At 36.0% G+C, this 24,033-nt stretch overlaps 1 protein-coding gene across 1 annotated transcript; it reads left to right on the top strand.

Annotated features, from left to right (window-relative positions):
- Nucleotides 1–17,217: 17,217 nt before the first annotated feature.
- LOC127082256 (ethylene-responsive transcription factor CRF1) lies at nucleotides 17,218–19,131 on the top strand. Its single transcript, XM_051022497.1, has one exon. It carries the CDS (start codon nucleotides 17,783–17,785, stop codon nucleotides 18,866–18,868), a length of 1,086 nt encoding a protein of 361 aa, XP_050878454.1. The 5' UTR covers nucleotides 17,218–17,782; the 3' UTR covers nucleotides 18,869–19,131.
- Nucleotides 19,132–24,033: the final 4,902 nt, after the last annotated feature.

The raw sequence follows: 24,033 nt of genomic DNA, 5'->3' as shown, positions 1-24,033 counted from the left end.
TCAGCGTTCAATATGATCGAACACCTGAAGTTGCTCTATCAAGAGCAAGCAAGGCATGAGAGGTTTGAAGTTTCAAAAGCCCTTTTTCAAAGCAAGTTAGCTGAGGGAGCCCCTGTAGGTCCCCATGTACTCAAGATGATTGGGTATGTGGAAAACCTTGAGAGATTGGGTTTTCCCCTCGAAAAGGAACTTGCAACTGATTTGATCTTGCAATCGTTGCCAGATAGCTTCAGTCAATTTGTCCTAAATTTCAATATGATTGATATGGACAAATCTCTTCCTGAACTGCTCGCCATGTTAAGAACTGCCGAGCAGAATCTGAAGTCAAAAGGGAAGTCCATTCTGATGATCGGAAATGGAAAGAGACAGAACAAAAGGCCCACTAAGCAGAGTGATAAGGGGAAGGGCAAGGAAGTTGCCAATCCTAGACCCACTGCTGCTTTGAAGCCTGGTGGAGGCATAGCAAAAGAAGGCACCTGCTTCCATTGCGGTAAGACCGGACACTGGAAGAGGAACTTCCCAAAGTACCTGGAAGATAAGAAGAATGGAGTAGAGACTTCAACTTCAGGTATTTTTGTTATTAATTTATCTACTTCTGCATCATGGGTATTAGATACTGGATGCAGTTCTCACATTTGTACAAATGTGCAGGAACTAAAAAGGAGTAGAGATTTGGCAAAAGGTAAAGTCGACCTACGAGTTGGCTGTGGAGCAAAGGTTGTTGCTTTAGCCGTAGGAACTTTTGTATTGACTTTACCTAGTGGTTTAATAATTCAGTTAGAGAACTGTTATTATGTACCTGCAATTAGCAGGAATATTATTTCCATTGCTTGTTTGGACAAGTTTGGTTTTTCATTTATAATAAAGAACAATTGTTGCTCAATTTATTTGAATGATATATTCTATGCTACTGCACAAATGAACAATGGACTATATGTCCTTGATCCTGAAATGCCTATTAATAACATTAATACAAAAGGGTGAAACCTAACGAGTTAAAACCAACTAGGTAAGAATATTAAAACTCTTCGATCAGATCGAAGTGATGAGTATTTAATCCTAGAGTTTGATGACCATCTGAAAGAGTGTGGGATCCTATCCCAACTTACTCCTCCTGGAACATCCCAATGGAAGGGTGTATCTGAGAGAAGAAATCGAACCCTGTTGGACATGGTCCGATCCATGATGAGTCACACCAATCTTCCAAACTCCTTTTGAGGACATACACCATTGACATCAGCTTACACACTTAACCGTGTTCCATCCAAAAGGTTGAAAAGACACCATATGAGATATGGAGTGGTAAGAGACCACATATGTCTTACATGAAGATTTGGGGTTGCGAAGTTTATGTGAAACGACAAATTTCAACTAAGCTTGAGCCCAAATCTGACAAATGCTTATTTGTGGGGTATCCTAAAGAAACAAGAGGATATTATTTCTACAATCCTTCTGAGGGCAAAGTGTTTGTCGCTCGAACTTGAGTTTTCCTAGAAAGGGATTTTATTTCCAAAGGAATCAGTGGGAGGAAAGTAAAACTTGAAGAAATTCAAGTATCACAAAGTATCGATACACCTATGGAGGAATTAGAGCAGGAAACACAAGTAGTTGTGTAAGAGCAACCTGCTCAAATAGAACAAGACCAGCGTAGGTCAGGCAGGATACGTCATCTACCTGAGATATATGGATATCTGATCAAGGTGATGTATTACTCATGGATCAAGATGAGCCTGTGACCTGCTCATAGAATCTTCGTTTTGATGAAACAGTAAAACTATATGGATTCATCAAGAACGAAGATGAGACTTGTGTCTACAAGAAGGTTAGTGGGAGCATGATCGTATTCCTGGTATTATATGTAGATGACATATTACTCATTGGAATCGATATCCCTACCCTGCAACAAGTAAAGTCTTGGTTGGGAAAATGCTTTTCTATTAAGGACCTGGGTGAAGCAGCCTATCAGAATCTATAGAGATAGATCATGAAATGCTTGGCCTAAGTCAGAGTACATAGACAAAGTGTTGAGACGCTTTAATATGAATGATTCCAATCTGGTTATGTGTTTTGCTTAAATGGTGGCACTGTGAGCTTGAAAAGTTCAACGCAAGATGCAGTTGCTGATTCTACAACTGAGGCCGAGTATATTGCTGCCTCAAGTGCAGCAAAGGAAGTTGTTTGGATCAGGAAGTTCATTAGTGAACTTGGCATAGTTCCTAGCATTGTGGATCCCATTGGTCTCTATTGTGATAACAATGGTGCTATCGCACAAGCTAAGGAGCCTAGATCTCACCAACGATCCAAACACATACTTAGGCGTTATCATCTCATTCGAGAGATAATAGATAGAGGAGATGTGAAAATATGTAAAGTACCTACTGTAACACCTCAAAATTTGCCCTCCTCTCTTGGGACTAGCTTAACATATTGCATTGCATTTTTTAGGTCATTAGTCATTGCATCTTTGCATATCATATGGCTACATTGAGCAAGTCATCCTCCTAGGTCTTGATCAGAAGATAAAGAGGTTAAAAGATGCAAGCTGAGGGTTTCATGAATTGATCACTAGCCATCTGAGGGTTGTGCATCAATTAGGGTTTCTTGGTTCCTCAAGGAGGTTGATCATCATCTTGGTTGAAATGGTACATCATCATCATCATGGTTTTTGTCATCACCAAGAGATTCCTTATGCTTGATCAGATTCCTTGAGATTAGGGTTCTGACCATTGGTCAACCCTAATCATCTGGATTATGCCAATCAGGGTTTGTCAAAGGAGATGAGGGTTCTCATTGAGGTGGGGATCATTTATTGGTTTCATTGAGCTTATGGAAGCTAGGGTTTCATCATTAAGCCATTTCATCAGGAGATTGAGGCTCAAGATCATCTATGCATAGCCCATTCATCTATCAATCAACAAAAGTCAACCAGAAGTCAACTGATGGATTTGGAGGTGGGAGAGGATTAGAAACACTTCATTCATGTCCAGACAAGGTTCATTTGACATTTCAAACATCAACAATGAAGAAAATAAAGTCAGATGAAAACTTTCCAAAAATAGAAAGTGACTTGTAATTCAAAATTGCCAAAAATGGAAAGGTTTTCTCCTTAAAATTACATGTCCAAAAATGCTTCAAATGAAATTTTGTCCAACATGAAAGTTGTAGATCTTGCTCTCACCTTTCCAAAAAGTCCAAGAACATGAATTTCTCATGTGTGGTTGGCAAGTTATGATCAAATCATTGTCAAGAAAAGTTGAACTCTAACAAGGCATAACTTTTGAACCAAATGGCCAAATCATGTGGTTCTTTTTGGAGCAATTTTCTCTTGACGTGCACTATCCAATTCATGCATCACATTTCATTGAAACTCATCACAAAAAAAAGTACATTTTTCACTTGAACCTAATTTGAAAATTGGAGGGAAAAAGGTGAATTTGAAAATTAGGCATGGTATTCATTCAATTCCAATTGCATTTGCTTAGAAACAACATTTCCAAGTGATCCAAGGCAGAAATTGGCACTGTTACATTGAATCACATGTGAAGGGTGAATTGGCCAATTTGCTAATGTGCACAAAACTTGACATCACTTAATCTTTTGCCTTAACACTAATCATGATTACCAACATCATTAGCATCACATATAAAAGCTAAATCATAACTGTTTCATTGCTAATCATAACAGAATAGAGATCTAGATCTGAAAATCACAAATTCTCTCAACTTTTTCTCTCCATTTTTCTGCAAAATTTTCCATAGAACTTGCATTGTTCTTGCTCGATCCTTGATTCTCCATCATAATTGAAGACTTTGGAAGCTAAATTCATGAACTGTGGAGTTGTTTCAAGAACTGTTGCATCAAGCTTCTTCAATGGCAATTCGAGTTTTCAGCTAGATCCTTCACAATCAACACTCAAACCTTGCTCCATTCATTTGTACAAGCATTGAAGAACTTCTGTTTTTGACTTTTCAAGCCAGAATCCACGTGTTTCAACTCTGCCATCCAATCAAGGTCAGTTTTCGAGCATGATGATTCTTGAAATTGATATATGTGTTTGATAGATCTTTCTTAGTAGGTCATGCTGCAATTTGAATCATTGAAATCCATCAAGAATTGAGGAAGTTACATGGATTAGAAGTTTGATGCATGAATATGTTTCTCTTCAAATCTTTCAATTTAGGAGGAATTAGGTTAAATCGATTTGAGATTGTTAATGTGCATTGAGAGAGGATTCCAATGATATAAGGTTTGTTGATTTTGGTGAACAATTGTTCTTGACGTATGAATGTGGATGAACATATGATGAACACTAGGGATTTCTTCTCCAGAACTCGTTTGATCCATGCCTGGCCTGTTTTTGTATGTTTTTTGTGTTTTTGGACCATGCAACCAATAGCAGCGCGCCACCTCCTTTAATGAAACGGTGAGTTTCATTAGGCGCGCGCTTGGATTCAAATCTCTCCTCAGTTCGATACTGAGCGAGAGCATTTTCATAGTTGGCTTGGCATTTTTTCTTCACACATGCTTCTCATGATCACATGCCTTTCCATCATTTTTTATTTTTTCCATCACTTCCAAAAATCATATCTCATGGAATAATGGTCAAAATTACATGGAATTTTTTGCACAATGATCCTTATCATGTCTACTATTTAATGATGATTTTTCCAGAATTTGTGCACGTGTGATTTTTTGAATGGCCTAGGGTTTGTTCATACATGTGTTTGCTTGCACCTTGTTTGCTATTTTGGTTGTGAAATGATGATGCTTAATCCAAAATTCTTGAAATTTTACATGTGCAAACTAGAGATCCTAAGTGACATTTTGGTATAGAGTTTGTGATTTTTGCTTTCCTGGTTGATGAGATATGAGCTGTTGAATCTAGGTGTGACAATGTGTGTCACACCATTTCTTGTCCAATTTGTGGAATTTCTTTACCATGCCTATTGAATGCCAAATAATCTGAATTTTTGCATGTTGATACTTCTGGATGTTAGGTTCACTCATAAAATTTTTGTGGATTTTTTGGATGCATTTCCAATTTGTTTGAGAATTTCTCTTCTGTTTGACCAATTGTGGACCTTTTGTGAGTCATGATCTTAAATGATTTGTGAAATTCTTGATATGTATTGGATGAACTTGAAATTTGGTGGAGTGATTCTAGACACTTTAAAGTTTGCCATGGCTTTGGTTTGATTCATTTATCTTGCACCAATTCTGTTTTGTGCTTGCTTGAAGTTGATGCATGATTTTGTGCCTTGTATGAGCTTGTTTTGCCTTGCCTTGACTTATGAATTTTATTTGACCTGCTTCCACTTGTCCAAATGACTTGAATTTTGGTATGATGATCATATTATGAGTGCTGTTTAGCCATGATTTTTTCTTGAGATTTAATGAATAATTTTTGATTGGATTTGGATTGATTCATTCTGTTTGGTCCAATGAGCTTTGAAATTGCATGCTTTGCACTAAATGCTTCATGAAATGATCTTGGTGAGTGATATGAATGTGAGACCACTTGGACATTGTTCTAATTTGATTGAACTTGATTTGTGCCAATTTTCATGTTCTGTTTTGAATTATTTCTCACCCTTTTGACCCTAGGCCTTGTCCTAGGGGTTTGCTTCTCATGTTTGAGTTGTGTTTTCAGGACAAAAGGCATATGCCATGGAGGAATTAATTCACTTGGCATGAGTTGCTCATTTGATTGAAGTTGATTAACATTAAGTTTGTTTTGTAGGTGGCTTCTAAGTCATTTGTGTTGAGCATTGGCTTATGCTTTGCTTGATGCATTGCTTGTGTACAGTTAACTGTTGACTTTTAGTTTGTCTGTTTGACTGTTTGAGTTGTGTACTGATTATGTTAGATTGTTTTCAGGTACATTAGTTGCTATAGTTCATTGTGAACTTGCTTTTGCTGTTGCTTGGTTGCTTAACCAATTGAGGTATATCATCACTAACTTCATGTAGTCTGGAAGACCTGGCTTGTTACTTGGCCAGGCACCTGTCTGAAGTCCTCCTTAAGAGGCAATGCTTGTGCTTGTTTATCTTTGTCCCCCAAGCAGGAAAAGACCTTTGTTAAGGCAATTGGCAGACACAAGAGATGTGCAATCCATCTCCTGCTATTCAGTTGAGTCATCCCTTTGCTCACACAACTGGTGTTGATGCATTGTGGATATTAACCCAAGATCCATGTTGAGTCAGTCATAAGTGTAGAAGGGTTCCCACTTTCTGAACCCACACTTCTTTTGTCTAAAGCTCTCCCAGGCCAGGGATAAGAGCTGTGAGGCACACCCTCACTTCCTATTTCATCTGCTTCACCCTAACTCTCAATGTTAGGGTTAAGAGCTAACATCACCCTGATACAGTTGGCTTGCTTTTGCAGCCTAACCCTTGTGTGAGCCCACTTTGTCTGTATATAGTGTGTGCTAATTGTGAATGTTTGCTTTGTTTTGATTATGCTTGCATGCTTTGCTTTGCCTGGTTAGGATTAGCTTGCTGCTTGTGCAAGATAGATAGAAAACTCAACCTAGGACCATTGTGGAATACATGATAACTATTAGGCTCGAGTCAGTCTCCCTTCTAGTTGGTCATTTCCCGGTCTCTGGTTAGGAGAAAGTTTCTCCCCTGTTAAGGGGAACTACGTTGCCCTGATCCTCATACCAGATGAGGTACGTAGGCAGGAGATCATACGAGATCTCTCCGGGCACCCTTTTTCTTTTTTGTGTGTGTTTGCTTGACAGTTGCTAGGCTCGAGTTCCAGACTCCTTAGTAACTTGTTGCTTGTTTCTTCTTGTGTGTGTAGGAGATGGATGTAAGCCCAGCAATTGGCATTCCGTATCCTTTTGTTGTGTGCTTGGAGTCCGGTATAAGTCCATCAAGTGGCATCTGGTTTCCAGTGTGGGTTTGTTTGGTTCGGAAGCCGATGTAAGTCCAACGATTGGCGTTCGGGTTCCATGTTTGCCTTTTTGTGTTTTGTTTTGTTTCGGCGTGCGTGAACCGAACTACGGTAGCTCTGATTCTCATTCCAGATGAGATACGTAGGCATAGGATGCGATATCCTAGCGAGCCCTCTCCCCTCTTCCTCCACCTGTGTTGTCTTCAGTGTGTGTGTGTGTGATGTTTGTTTTAGCAATCTTTTCTTTCTTTTAGAGCGTGGATCCCGTCGAGTACGACGGATGCGTAGGGGTGCTAATACCTTCCCTTCGCATAACCGACTCCCGATCCCATTCTCTTTGGTCGCGAGACCATGTCTTTTCCAGGTTTACTTCGAGCGTTTCCTTTCCCTCTCTTGGGATAAATAACGCACGGTGGCGGCTCTGTGTTTGTTTTGTTTTAGCCCGCCGGTTGTTTTTCGTGGATGCGACACCTACACTAGACAATATAGCTGACCCACTGACAAAGCCTCTTGCGCAGCAGAAGCATGATGGCCATACTAGATCAATGGGCATACGGGGTATGTCTGATTGGCTCTAGTGCTAGTGGGAGATTGTTGGTGTAAGCCCTAGAGGCCAATACTTTTGGTACTTGTATCGAATTATTTATTAATAATAAAAGGCATTTTCTTTATTATGGTTGATTAATAAAGTCCCTAGAATAGATAGTCCGTTTAATGTATTAAGTGTGACTTAATCATGAGAACACATTAAACATAAGGGCACTGTTCTTAAAGTATTCGTAGTCGAGCTTTAATGTGAAGTGGGATAACATTAAAGCATTAAGACTATTATGTTTGTAGACTGATGATCACATCTCATGGATCATGGATAAAGAGTTATCAAGTCTTAAACATAAGTATGAATATTAGGAGTAATATTTATACCGGATTGACCCGCTATGAGAATACTATATAGAAAGTTATGCAAAGTGTCATAAGTTATTCTCATGGTGATAATAGTGTATACCACTCTTCGACCTGAAACCACTATGGATCCTAGATGTAGAGTTGAGTGCTTTATTGCTGATCCAACGTTGTCCGTAACTGGATGACCATAAAGACAGTTGATGGGTACTCCACGAAGCATGCTGAGGGACATGAGTGTCCTAGATGGAATTTGCCAATCCTGCGTAACAGGATAAATGTCTATGGGCCCAATATTGAACTGGACAAGGGTGACACGGTCTATACCTTGTGTTCAATATAGACATAAGGGCAAAGGGGTAATTATACACATAATTATTATCACAGGAGGTTTTGTCAGATCACATGACATTTTCGTGACTTGGGTAGCAGTGATGTGTTGCTAGATACCGCTCACTGTTTATTATGTTAAATGCGTGATTTAATATAATTGCCAACGTCGCGAAAACCTATAGGGTCACACACAAAGGACGGATTGATGAGAGATAGAGTAACTAAGGAACACCGTAAGGTACGGTGCACTTAAGTGGGAGACGAAATATGGTAAGGTACCAAATACTTAAGTGATTTTGGGCATATTATAAGATATGGGCCAAAATACACTTAAGTGGGCTTTTTAGCTTGAAGCCCACACAAGTGGTTCTATAAATAGAACCCCTTGGGTAGAAGCATTGTCACTCCATTCTACTCAGACAAAAATTCAAGTAGAGACTTGGAATTTTGTTTCCCTCTTTCTCTCACTCAAAGCCTTCATTCATAACAGCTAGCACTGCGATTGAAGGAATCTGTTCGTGTGGACTGAGTAGAGACGTTGTCATCGTTCAACGTTCGTGATCGCCCCATGGATCTGTATCAAAGGTTTTGATCATTATCAGAGATCTGCACCAAAGGTTTGAATCGCCACAAGAGGTAACGATTCTATCACTGATCATGCCCATTCGTAAGGATCACTAAATGGAGAAATTTTTAAATTCCGCTGCGCCTTGGATGGCAATTCTCCTTCAGTTATATGCCCATTCCTAACACTATCCAATGACTTTATATTTAGAGCATCCTCCTAAACATGAGAACATAATCACTTTCTTCTTTATCACACAATTCGTGACAGGGAAAAACAATCATTAAACCCTAGTGATCAACTTCAATCTAACAAGATGAATGAAGTTAAATATTACAATCAACTAGACAAACCTTCTATGCCAAGTTACTAAAACATAGAGGTTCATAATAATGTTAAGTTTATAACTCAACTAGACAAACCTTCTATGTCAAGTTACTGAAATATAGAGGTGTACATAAAATAACAAAGACTCTTGTAAACCCTAGAACTCTAAAATCTTTAATGTGAATGTTTGCTTTCTAATGTAGATTTGAGCTCCTTATATAGCAAAATAACTTTGGGATTTTTCCTTGTAGATATGTAGTTCTTTTCATTCATAATCTTTGCACAAATTATATAATCATATTACTAACCTAATAACAATAAAACATAACTGAATCTTCTCAATAGATTTTGTTAAAACGCGTCAATCTGGCGCCTGTTGCACAAGGCCCAGATGTCGTAGCAACATACTGGAGCATTGCGTCCAACATGTGTCCTTTTTACAGCTCCATGCAACTTTAGTAAGCTACACCAAATCTTGAACACTTAGACACTTCTCCAAGGTGTTATTTTACTAAATGCAGCGTATCCAAAAGGAAAAACAATATCCCCTTTTGGAAAATTATGGCAAAATAACTCTCCAAGATGAATAACACTTCTTCCATGATAACAAGTGATAGCCAGTAGATGTACTGGATCTTCATAGCATTTAAGAAGCAACATCTTCTATGTATCAAAGTTAAGCACCAGCAGCAGCAGAAGTCAGAAGCATCAACATTCAGATGCTTACATATAATTCATTCAGTTGCTCCAAATCAAATATACAATCATGTAATCATTCATATACTTAGTCATGCATGAATCTGTGATATGGGAAACTATGAGTAGTAGCATTAGCAACAGTAGGGGTATGAATTACTATTACTCCAATACAAACAAACCTCATAAAGCTTATGCATACCATGATGAGGTCATGTTGTTCCATCAGTTCCCCGGAGTCCCAAAATGTACTTGGGGTGAATGACTATCACTTCATTCCTCTCCCCCTCTTTCCTCAACTACATTATTTCATTCATTAGTATATATGTACATTAAAACCAAAGTGTTGTAAATCAGTAATTGTACATAATGTTTTTCATTTTATTTGCTTCCATACTAAGGAATTATCAAATTCAAAGATTAGATTGTTGACTTCTACTACTATTATCATTATTGGGTTCAAGTATCAGTTACTTACATTGGAATCTAAGAGGATCTTCAATTAGTGATATGTTTATAAAGAGTGATAGCAATGACGATACTTGGGGGTTTAATTTAACCACCTGTGTCAGGTCAACCAACATAACTTATACAAAGTTGTACCATTTCTAAGTAACATGCAAGCGATCAATCATGTTTTAGGAAGCAAAATAATAGTGACATTTCATCTGAAATATGCAGGGTTATATCTTTCTTCTTAGGTTCAGGAAAATTTATCTTATTTTCCTTATATCAAATTACAACATTTTCAGCATATAAATTCCATCCACAATACATGTAATTCAGACAAAATTTCCAAAAGATACAGAAGTGTGTGCGTCAATGAGCACCTATATTAAACAAATCAAGTCTAATTATATTAAGAGAACATCCGATCACACTCAATTGACAAAAATCCCTAAGAATTTAGCACAGGAGAAACATAAAATAAAAATAACCTCTATTCAATAATCTCTATTAACTCATTTAGAGTCGGTAAAATCAACATCAATCACATCTCCTTCATGTCCCTTGCTTGAAGGTTCTGAGGGGCCAGACTCACTACTAGGTGGTGTAGGTCCTGCTTGTGCTGCTTGGCCTGTAGCTCCAGGTTGGTTATATAGAGACTGACCAAGCTACATAACTTCCTGGTTAAGGGCAGCCAAGGCATGTTTAATAGTTTGAGTTGAACCAATGGGGTGTGTATTGCGTCAACATGATGACACATGTCGAAGAAAGCATGTAATATACTATTTGAGCAAGAAGTTCACCGAGTGTGAGACCATATACTCACTATTGGGTAAAACTTGTTGTGTTTTAGCTTGGGAAGCTCGACGCCTAAGATAATATATGATTTTCTATACAACTTTGTTGATATCCAAAATGGATCCAATAAAGTATATTTTTGAAAAGCCCGCTGCCAGTGGAAGAATTGGTTGGTGGCAAATGTTGTTAACCGAGTATGACATTCAATATATAACCCAGAAAGCTATCAAGGGGAGCATCTTGTATGACTACCCTTCCCATCAACCTGTGGAGGGTTATCAACCGATGAAATTTGACTTTCCTGATGAGAACATCATATTCATTCAAGATTGCAATATTCCAAGCCCTAACGAAGGATCCAAACCAGGACTGCGATGGACGCTCGTGTTTGACGGTGCCTCTAATGCTGAAAGAACTGCAAGTAAGTCGAAGACTGACGTGACTTTGCAAGCTCAGTCGACTAAGAAAGACAAAGGAAGATGGAATGGTAACAAGGGCAGATGAAGTTACAACTATTTCAACTGGTAGAGGAAACCATAAAGAAGGCAGTTGTCGAATCAGAAAAAATATTATAACCAAGGAAATCACATAGGTGGTGGTGCAGGTAAAGGAAGAGGTGATGGAAGAAAACATAATAAAAGTCATATTCATTGCTACAATTGTAAAAAAAATATGGCCATTATGCAAGTCAATATCGATGATGCAAGAAAGATCAATAAAGTGATGCAAAGATAGTATAAGACAAAGTGATGCTAACGGTCACAATAAAAGAAGAATAAAGATTCAAAGATCAATGGTATCTCGACTCAGGTTGTTCATCACACTTGGCTAGAAGAAAAGATTGGTTTATCAAAATCAGTCCCTCGTTGAAGAACAAGGTAAAATTTACAAATGACAATACCTTACATACTAAAGGTATTAGTGATGTTATGATCAAAAGAAAGGATGGTAAACAATCAATAATTTCCAATATTTTGTACATACCTGGCATGAAGAGTAATCTGCTAAGTATAGGTCAGCTGATTGTGAGGAATTACAAAATATTGATCGAAGATAAAATGATGAGAGGGATTGACTCGAGAAACATGTTAATCTTAAAGTCTCATATGTCTCAGAATAGAATCTTCAGGATTGAACTTGGTGTGTTGGAACATAAGCTTCTGGCGACTGCAGCTAGAAGAGATGAATGGTTATGGAATTATAGACTTGGTCACTTGAATTTCAATGACATTAGTAATCTGAAGAGGAAGAACGTGGTTTTAGCCCTACGAAAAGTCCATATTCCATAAGAAGTATGTGAAGAATGTGTTCAAGTAAAGCAACACAATAATAGCTTCAACAAGGATGCAAGAAGCAAGTCAAAATCCACCCTCGACATAATCTAGTAAGACGTGTGTGGTCCTATCCAGGTAGATTCACTTGGAGGTAACAAATACTTTGTTACATTCATTGATGATTACAATAGAAACATGTGTACCTACTTAAACAAGAAGAAAAATGATGTGGTCGATATTTTCACCAAGTTCAAAGCAATGGTCTAAAGACATAGTGGTCACAAGATTAAGGTTCAGAGGACCGATGGAGGTGGAGATTACATGTCGAAAGATTTTGACACACTATATACAAAAGAAGGAATTGTGTATAAGGTGGTACCACCACATACTCCTCAATAAAATGGTATTGTTGAAATAAAGAATAGAACCATTATGAATATGGTGAGAAGCATGTTAAAAGGAAAGCATCTCTCAAATGAGCTATGGGGTGAGGTCGTCTCAACTGCAATATACATATTGGGTGGATGTCCGATAAAGAGGCTTGAAGGTATCACACCAGAAGAATATTAGTTTGGTATCAAACCTAGTTTAAGCCACTTGAAGGTGTTTGGATCTATAGCACATAGACATGTGCCATATCAACTGAGAAGAAAGTTGGATGATAAGTTGAGTTAGATGATTCTAGTGGGATATCATTCGACTGGTGGATACAAACTATTCGACCTAATGAACAAGCATGTCGTTATCAATAGTGATATGATCGTAGATGAGCATAAGTAGTGGGATTCGACTAAGAACATAAAGAAGGATTCAATGAGAATCCCGTGTGATGAACCCGTTAGTTAAGCTGGTAGAGAAGTTCGACAAGAAGCTGTTGAAGGTCAAGTTATGACAAGCAGGCCCTAGAGAACAAGAAATGTGTCTGCAAGGCTGCAGGAATGTGTAATCACATCAGATTATATGACCAAAGATGAAGGTGAGTTAGTACACTATGCCTTCTATGCAGATACTGAGCCAGTCAATGCAACTGAAGCTTGAAAGACTCAAGATGGATGACAGCTATGGTGGATGAGATGAAACCCTTAGAAGACAATGATACTTGGTCACTAGTCTAATTCCTAAAAGGGAAGAAGTAAATTGATGTGAAATGCGTTTATAGAGTCAAGTTGAATCCAAAAGGTGAAGTAGTTGAACACAAGCCAAGACTTGTAGCGAAAGGGTTTTTTCAGAAAGAAGGAATTAGTTATAATGAATTCTTTGCACCCGTAGCTATAATTGAAATAATTAGGTTGGTTGTTGATCTTGCCAATATGCATAACTGGTCGATATGTCATATGGACGTGAAATATGCATTCCTGAATAGCCCTCTAGAAAAAGATGTGTATGTAACACAACCACTTGGGTTTGTGAAACACGGCCAATAAAGAAAAGTATACAGGCTGCATAAAGCATTGTATGAATTGAAACAAGCTCTAAGATATTGGAATAATAAGATAGACGGTTTTATAAGAGATAAAGAGTTTGAGAAGTGTTCGACAGAGCATGGTGTGTATATCAGGAGAAGCATGAGTGAGCTGCTTATACTATGACGACATGTTGATAACAGGAAGTTGCAAGAAGGAGATTGAAGACTTCAAACATGACTTAAGTAAGGAGTTTGAAATGTTAGACTTGGAAAATCTGTCATACTTCCTTGGTATTAAATTCTAAAAGAATAATATAGGCTTGATAATTCACCAAAGAAGATATGTTGGCGAAATATTCAAGAGATTTGAGATGCAATATTACAGCCCAACTTTGACTCCAACTGAGCCCATATTGCAACTGTGGAAAGACTCAGATGAAGATGATGTTGATCCAACACAGTGCATAAGACTCATTGGATCACTTTGATGCCTCTTTCACACAAGGCCATATATAACTTATTGTGTAGGCATGGTCAACAGATTCATGCAAAACCCGATGATATCTCATTTTGTAGCTACCAAGAGGATACTAAGGTATCTCAAAGGAACACTGAACTAATGTATTTTGTTTCCTTCAGTCGACGAAGGAAAAGAATGCCAGCTTGTGGGCTACACTAACTCTAGTTGGTGTGGTGATGTTGAAGATAGAAAATCGACAGTAGGATATGTGTTCATGTTAGGTGGTATGCCAGTCGCATGGAGTTCGAGAAAGGAACTAGTGGTATCTTTATCATCATGTGAAACTGAATACATAACATCTTCACTATGTGCATGCCAAGCAACACTGATGATGAATATAGTCGAAGAAATTATAGGGAATAATCATGGAGCAATGACCATGAAGATCGACAACATGTCAGCTATCAACCTGACAAAGAATCTGATAACACACGGAAGAAGCAAACACATCAAAATGAGGTTCAATTACCTGGGAGAGCATGTAGCAAATGGAAAGTTGAGCCGGGAGCATTGTAGATCAGAGAAGCAGATTATAGATATAATGATGAAAGTTGTGCATGTCGAGTTGTTCAAGAGATTAAGAACAATGATAAATGCAGATAACTTAGACATAATAAATTAGGTGGTGTGTTAAATATGTAATTCTTTGTGTCGAAGTCGAAATAGTCTGTTTGTATTCGATAGGTCTCGAAATTAGTTTGTGTCGAACAAAGTCTGTATTTGACAGAAAGTCAAATACAGTCTGTCGAAGCATGCATTCGAATCATGCAGCTGTGGGAGGAGTCGACAGAGTCAAAATAATTAACTTAAATTAGTTTTAGTTGAGTTAGTTATTTTGTGATTACTTGGAGTGAAAGTAATCTCTTATATAAATAAATGAGAGTTTTATTTTAATTGTAATGAATGCAAAGATTATGAAATCACATATTAACACACATTATCAAACACTTAAAGTGTAGTTTGCACAACAACATTACATTCTTCTTCTTCTTCCATAATTTCTCTTTTCTCTTACAATTATATTGTTTTTTTTTCAATTATATCTGTAGTGTAGAATCATCTTATAATCAAGAAGTAATTATTTCACCTGAGTAAAGAATACAAAACAAGAGATATGATCAATAAAAAAAATTAATTTTTATTTATTAAGATTAATTTCAAAATTGAAAATTTCCTAACACAACTTTGGAGTTAAGAGTTCCTTATGAAATACCATTATTCAATGTTGTATTATTGTTCGCGATGTCAATTGGTGCCCTATAACCTAATAATTCTACACATTTGAGTGACTAGTGTTTACTATGTTCTAGTGAAGTAAGTTTTCCATGATTGAGTTAAACAAAGTAGCATTTGTGTTGGGGGAAGATTTTTCACTAGGGAGCATTGAACGTGGGACTTCCTTTTCTAGAGCAACATCTTTGAGAGACACACCACATATTCACCCAAAACCTTAAGGTGATCGGTGAGTGGGTTCTCTCACTTATAAATGCTCAAGTCTCCACATTATCAACCAATGTGAGACTATTATCCACACTACTCACACTTGACACATTCTCAACAATTTAATGGATTGTAACATGATGTGGGTAACCGAAAATTGTATGAAATTTTCTACAAAATTATTTGTTTCTATAGGTTTATTCTCTCTTTTTTGAAATTTTCTTAAGAATGTTTATGTAGTTTTATAATTATATGCATTTGTTTTCTCACATCTTTTATTTATATTTTCTCTCTTATCATATTATTAAAGAATTTGTATTTTCTTTTATTTACCTTTTATATATTTTTTTATATATACTTTTTATCAATTAAATGAAATAAATACTAAATTATTCCGATTTATCTTTTTTGATAAATATTATTTTGTAAAGAAGATCTCTGTATATTTGAAAATATGAATACTTACTATCCATATTTTCAAAATTATATTTATCAGATATATAAAATTCTTATTTTAATCCGATTTTTTAAAAACAATTATCATGAATTAATTGTGTTATAAAACTTGATGAAAAATACTAGTACTAATTTTTAGTTTTTCACAACATCCATAGTTTTAAAACATTAAACTACTCCTGGTATTGTATATTCGTGATAATATGATTTTTTTTTTACTAATTAATTACTTTTTATTCTCAACAAAATAAATTATCATGTTTTTACACTAATCCTTTTAAGTGAAATTTATTGACCGTAAAAATTACACAACTTTTATTTTATTTTAACTTTTCACATTAAAAAAAATTAATTGATATAAGTGAGAGCGTGTAAGCGACGAGTGAAAAGGCGCGTGGAGTTGTATTGTATCTGTGTGAGTAACAACAGTGAGCAGAAAAACCCAGAGACGTACAGAATCGATTTGTAAATGGCCGCGAATTCTAGGTTGCTCGCCACGTTAAATTCTACCACTAGCTGTAAAAACTTGATTATACAATACAAAACGTTTCACCAAAAAAACAACATCACACAAAAGAAACAACAAACTCCACAAACCTTATCACTGCTAAAATAAAACTTACTACTATTATTAACACATGACCCACCCACCTCACCCTGGTCAGTCGCCAGCACAAAATGTTGTGTTTTTTTTTACGACCACAACCATCCCTATCACATTACCATTTTACCCTCTTGTTTTTTCCCATTTTTCAATTTTCATTGCATTCATTTCTTCGTTAACATCTTGGGTTTTATTAGTCAAACCAATTTGACCGTGTATCTTGGGTCTCACGTGACTCACATTACAAAAACGAACCACATTGTGGTAGCATGTGATTACTCGAATAGGGACCGTTAGATGTTGTCTCTCATTGGTTCAGATCTCTTTTATGTGAAAACATCTCAGCAACGTGTTTAAATCTCGTATTAAATGCGGCGAGTCGTAGAATTCTGTCTTCTCACTATCAACTCCACCTTTTCTCTTTCTCCTTTTTCCAAGGGAAATCAATTTTTGAATTAATGAAATTTTTTTGAAAATATTTACTAAAAGAAAAAGGAATTTATTTAATTTAATAAAGTGATGGTATTTTTCAATGTTTTAATTTCGGCTGTTGGATCCTATAAAACGGGTTTTAAGTGTTTTGGTCCTCTCAGAAAACACTGAACTCTTGTTCCTCTTCAACTACTAGCCTCTTTACCCATTCAGTGACATTAACAACACATATCACTCTTCACCCAACAGAATCTATACCATTTTTCTCTCTTCTTCACTTTGAATTCACTTTGAATCCAAGGAGAAGTTTCAACGAAACTCTCATCAAGAAACAAATCTTCAATATAAGAATCACCATCTTCTCAATAATTCCTTTTCTTTCTTTCTTTCTTTCTTTCTCATAACCCATCATGTTAAAAGCTTTTCTTTACTCTTTATTCCTCACACTCTCTACCACCACCATGTTTACTTCTTTCCATTTTTAAATTTTATCCTCTTTTACTTTCTCTTTTTCCTCTTAAATCCTTAACTTTTCATGTCTTTTTGGAAGATTTCCCCATAAAAAGCCTTTGGAATACCCATCCTAAAGCTTTACCCTTCTTCTTCACGGTTCTCTTTATATTCCGTAACCGGCCCTATTTGTTCCTTAACCAAACACATTCATTTCTTTCTCTTAAGAGACACAATGGAACATCATCATCAACAACAACAACTACCTAGTAAGAGTATCCTATGCAAATACACAGAACATCACACTGTTACAAAAAAAGTCATCACAACCAAGAAAACCGCTAACAGTAACAAAACAAACTCAACTATATACCCAAGAGTCGTACAAATATCCGTCACCGACCCTGACGCCACCGACTCATCCAGCGACGAAGAAGAAACTTTCTCCAGAAAAAGAACAAAGCGTTATATCCACCGTGTTGAAATCGAAGCCGCCGCTAAAGCCGTCGTCAACAGAAAAAGACCTGCCGGAGAAACATCGACTGTTAAAAGGCCGGTGAAAGTTCCTGCTATCACCAGTGGTAGAAAGTTCCGTGGTGTACGGCAGAGGCCATGGGGGAAGTGGGCTGCTGAGATTCGCGATCCTGCTCGGAGAGTACGGCTTTGGTTAGGTACTTTCGAAACTGCAGAAGAAGCTGCTATGGTGTACGACAATGCCGCTATTAAGCTTCGTGGACCCGACGCTTTAACAAACTTTATCACGCCGCCGCAGAGAGAAACACCGGTAGAACCCTCCGCCGTGAAGCCCGAAATGAAAGTAATCGTCGACGCTGACGCCGACGCCGAAGCAGAAGCCTCCGGGTCTGGTAACTCCGGTTACGATTCCGGCGAAGATCGTTGTGTTCCTCTCTCTTCGCCTACGTCAGTCTTAAATTTCTGCAGTAACTCCGGCGAGTCACAGCAATCGGAGGAACAAAACGAAGTTTGTGAAGTTTTCAGAGAATGTCAAGGTGAGACAAACTTGTTAGACGAAACGGCGTCGTTTTTCCAACACGAGTTTCCTATGCCTTGTTGGGACGACGTGTTCAACTTCGAAACACCAGAGTTTCCTATGTTGTTTGAAGAAGAACAAACCATGGTGTTTGATGAAAACACGACGCCGTTTTTGTGTGATCAAGAATTAAACGACAGCATTGTTCTTGCTGACTCACTCATAGATTTCGACAAAGCTTGTTTCTCTTCACCCTCTTCATCGTTATGCCAAGTGGATGATTTCTTCCAAGATATTTTGCTAGGCTCAGATCCTCTAGTTGTTCTTTGAGTACAGAACACAGTACACACTCATGGTTTCATCTTTCAAGACTCTGAGGTTTTGTTGGTTGTACGGCGATTTTGCTCCGGTAACATGACAACAACAAAAAATATAAAATAAAATTAGTTAATTTTCTTATGATTTGTTTTACAGTACACTCTAAAGAGTGATGGTTGTGTGAAGTTTTGTTTAAATTCAACTTGTAACAGTACTTTAAAATTTTGTCTAATAATTAGGATTGTTGAGGAACATTAATGTGTGTATAATGAAGTTTTGTTTAAGCTCTTTACAATTTGGTATCATCCTCTTGTCCTTTATTAGTTTGAGTTTAATTAAGCTCTTAATTAAGAGATAATGTAGTAATCAAATTTGATTTGGAGAAGAAAACATTGTCAATGGTGGTGGTGAGGGGACGGTGATTGCGGTTTTTGGCGGTGGGTCGTGGGTAGTTAAAGAAGATTGTTTTGTTTGTTAATGAATGTGAAAGTAAGACTTTAATTGTGTTTTTGTGATGTTTAAAACGTTATTAGGATTGTAGTTAGTGCACGCGGGGTTAGTATAAAATGAACTGTTGGAAGCTTTAGGTCCCATGCTGGAAAGAAAGTTTAAAAGAGAAGGAGTGCGTGTGTATAGTGTACATCAAAAGCTGAGCTGCAGAAGAGCGTATTACTTGTCGGGTTTTTGGACTTTTTCAGTGCACGAGACTTGGTTTGGTTTATATTACGGCTTTGTCTGTTAACGTATTGTATGACTGCAATGTACAATACAATAAGTCATCAGTCAATACTGAATCATACCGTATACTATAAGTAGTGAGGCAATGTGTATGTTTTTTAAAATTAAATTGCAATAAGAATTTAGATACCAAGTAACAAGATTACTTCGTCATGTTTTACACCAATATTCCATATAGTAGTAGTAGTACAAGGGAAAAGGTTATTGTGTCATGTTTTACACCAATCTATTATGCAACATCATCATTACAATATCTGATAACAATTCTCGTAGTCAAGGGAAAATGTATTCATACTATCATTATTTGGATGATACTTTGATTGAAATCTAATCATTTATATACAAAATTTACAACTCCTCTATGCATGCTTAAACTATCTTTATTATAATATCTAATCTACTCTCTTTATTACAAAATTTACAACTCTTCTCTACATGCTCAAACTATCAAAGTCAATTTTCCACCGTTTTTTCTACATTACCTCAACACTCTCTCTAATTTTATTCTGATTAATCTTACCATACATTCAACATAACATTTTCATTTCTGCTACACTTACTTTATTCTTGTGTTAATTCTTAAGCACCCAACATTTTGTCTCATACAACATCACAGATTTTACCGCAGTGCGATAAAATTTTACCTTCAACTTTAGCGGTACCTTTTTGTCACATAAAATTCTTGAATGCCCCTCCATTTCAACCACTCAACTTGAGTTCAATGGTTTATTTATGTATCTCCATCATTTTGTATTACCGATCTATGATATTTAAACCGCGTGACTTGTGGGATGATATGGTCTCCAATTTTCACCTGCAGGTTAGAAACACTTCTCAATTTACTCAACTTACATTCCATATATTATGTCTTACTTCTGCTCAGACGAAAGTGATGCGTTTCTAAAGCTCGTCTCCAAGTCTCTAACCATTCATTTAAATTCTCTTTCGGCTCTCCAATTAAGACTATATCATCTGTAAAAATCATACATCTCGGTGCTAGCTCTTGGATGTCCCCGTAAGTACATCCAAAATAAAAGTAAAAAGGTAGGGTCTTAGGGTTGAACATTGGTGCAAACCTATTGTAATGGGAAAATCGTCTGTCTCTCTACCCTGTGTTTGTACACTAGTCGATACCCCTTCATACATATCTTGGATAGCTGTAATATATGCAATCATAACCCCTTTCTTCTCTAGGACTTTCCACAAAATCTCTTTAGACACTCTATCACACACCTTCTCCAAGTCAATAAAAATTAAGTACAACTCTTGTTGGTCCATCTGACACTTCTCTATCACCCGTCTTAATACATAGATCACATCCCTGGTCGATCTACCAGACATAAAACAAATTGATTCTCAATGACTTAAGCTCTTTTCTCAATCTTTGTTCAATCACTATTTCCCATAAGTTCATGACATGATTCATAAGTTTAATCCCTCTATAGTTTGCATAATTTAGTATATCCCTCTTATTCTTATAGATTGAGACTAAAGTGCTTCTCATCCATTCACCCGACATTTGCTTTGACCTCATAATCTTGTTAAAGAGTTTGGTGAGTCACTTAATACCTCTATCTTCAAGAATTTTCCACGCATTATTAGGTATGTTGTATGGCCCAATTGCCTTATTATTACTCATCCTTTCCAACGATTTTTTACCTCTTGTTTTTGAATTCAATGACAGTAATTATAGTTTCGCTTCTCTTCTATAATATCGAGTTTGCTAGAGTCTGGTGAGATATCATATCCTACATTAAATGAATTGAAGAAATAAATCTTCCATCTATCCTTTATATCTTTTTCTTAAACCAAGATTTTGCCATTTTCATCTTTAACATACTTCATTTGATCCAAATATCTTATCTTTCTTTCTCTTCCCTTAGTGTGTGTGTGTATATATATCTTCTCTCTCGTTGATTCCTAAAAATTGGTATAATCCGTCAAAAGCTTGAGTTCTTTCTTCATTCACCGCTTTCTTGGTCTCTTCTTAGCTTTCTTATATTTTCCCAAATATATGCATTTTTACACATGTACCATTCTTTAAAACAACACTTTTTAACTCTAATTTACTATGAAAATTTTCATTCAACCACCATAATTCTTTACCTTTAGATCTAAAATCTCTTGATTCTCCCGATGTCTATTTGGCTAATTTTCTAATCTATTGGGTCATCTTGTTCAACATATCATTTGCACTCCCTTGTGGTTGTTTAAACCCTCCCTTCAAGATCTTATATTGGAAACTTCCTTGTTTTTCACCCTTCAAATGTTACAACTTAAAATATATCGCTCCCATGTGATTTTCTTAACTCTCATATTAATTCTTACACCATAACCGATACTCTAATGATTTATATACTAAGATTAAATACTATTTCTTTTTTAAAATCTATACAAATTGAATATATATACTTATTGATAAGTCTATTGGTATTATTAGGTCAATCGGAATCGCAAATCTCACTTTGAGTGTAAGTGGTATGGAAAATGTGTCTCTCCTTACGTGTGATGATGACCATTTATATAAGGCTCAATATACTCCGAGTCTTAAAAAACAATTTATTTACCATTTCAATTCATATTTTTTATTTACTTGAGGAAAATTAATGTGAATCATCTCTATTACTTTTATGTATGAGACCGACTATTTATGACCACTAATATGTCTTAAATGTTCTATCTATGTGTTAGAGTGTATTAGTAACACAAAGTAGTTGACTATGGGACACTCCGTTCGGCTTAGTCCATTAAGTTGGACAAACTCGCTTTTTCCCTAGGAATAGTTTGAAATTGGGGTGGACTTTGTTGAGTTTGGATTTGTATCTGACCTTACTTATTAAATATGAACAAAAATCAAACCTATATAAAATATGAAATGTCTTATTTTAATTTAATGATTACAAATATTATGACGGTGTGATTGTAGCAAAACTACGAGTGAAGTTGATATGATTTTATCATTATAAAGATTGTTGCGGTTGAAAGTTAGACTCACTCGCAATTGTAATAATAAAACAACAAAGGCTAAGTATCATACTCCCTCTATTTTAAGTTTGATATGTTTAGGATTTTTAGATAGAGATTAAAAAATATACAATAAAATTGTCAAAATATATCATATATACACCAAACTAGCCTTGTTACTAATTAAACAAAGGTATTTTGAAAACAAATCTCTTCTTGTCATCGTGTAACTTTAGTTCATTATCCTCCATTCTTTTACTACAACTATTTCTAGCAGGATCATCCTAAGGGTAAGTCAATCTAAACCAGGGCTTTAAGCCTTAATTATTGGGTCTAAACATTGATGAACAATAGAAAAATCTTTAGTTCTTTGAACCCTTTCTATAAAGTGATTTGCTATTATATTATACTAGAAGAAAAATATTGGCCAATTAGAACTTTTTTTTCTCGTGGATTGTGGAGAAATTTTTTAGATGGAAATTATCATCGAATGAAAATATAGCCATTATAAAGATTATACTGCATTACCGAATGCAAAATCAATGAGTGAATGATTGTGTGAAGACTTATATTAATAGATACTACCTCCGTTTTTTATTATAGATCATTTAAAAAAAATATTTTGTACCATAATATAAGTCATTTTATAATACCAATAAATCATTAATGTTATTTTTTCTATTATACCTTTAAATATATATTATTCTCTCTCCTTTTAATTATGTCAATTTGTCTTTCCAATACCATTAATGAAGGATAATTTTGTAAAATCTTTCATAATTTATCTTTTTCACATTATAATTATTACATTTTTTAATACGTGTGAAAAATAAAAAATGACTTATAATAAACAACGTAAGGAGTATGTGTTAAATAACATGAAGAAAAAAAATTATAGAGCATATATGTAATTTTTTTTATACATTAGAATTTTTTGAGTATATAATTTTATTTACGTTATTATAAACATTGCTCAAAGTGTAATAACGTACAACCTTTACTAAGCTTAGATTTTACGATGTCGAGTTCAAATATGAGTTGTTAGTCCAATATTGATTATGAATAAAAAATATGAATATATAAGATAAGAGACTCATATATCTAATGTCTAGAACTTTAGATAGATGGTTTTTCTCTCTTTCTCTCTCTCTCTCTCTCTCAGACATAAAAACACACATACACACGGAGACACACACACAATAAAAAATATGATCATGGTGTGTGAATCAAATATATGATGTGAAAAACTTACACATAAGGGGTGAGGATTGTTGGGCTCAAGTTTGAGTGATAAGTTTTACATTTAATATTGTTTTGAATCGTACACAAGGCCGAAAGAGCAAAGACCCAATAAAGAAGCAACATAGCATCCGATGTAGGACGTGTAGAATCCTTTCATTGTTGAACAAGAAATCCTTCTCGCGAGGACTTTCCAGTCGTCCAGATCAATCTAATGACTGACCGTATTCCATGTT

The sequence above is a fragment of the Lathyrus oleraceus genome, chromosome 5 (genome assembly GCF_024323335.1).
Source record: "Lathyrus oleraceus cultivar Zhongwan6 chromosome 5, CAAS_Psat_ZW6_1.0, whole genome shotgun sequence".
NCBI classification, from domain to species: Eukaryota; Viridiplantae; Streptophyta; class Magnoliopsida; order Fabales; family Fabaceae; genus Lathyrus; species Lathyrus oleraceus.
The sequence above is the reverse complement of the archived record's forward strand: the minus strand, read 5'-3'. Positions and strand labels throughout refer to the sequence as shown.

What these genes read in the sequence shown, in the direction of transcription:
- LOC127082256 (XM_051022497.1), top strand. Translation starts at nt 17,783, where the DNA reads ATGGAACATCATCATCAACAACAACAACTACCTAGTAAGAGTATCCTA.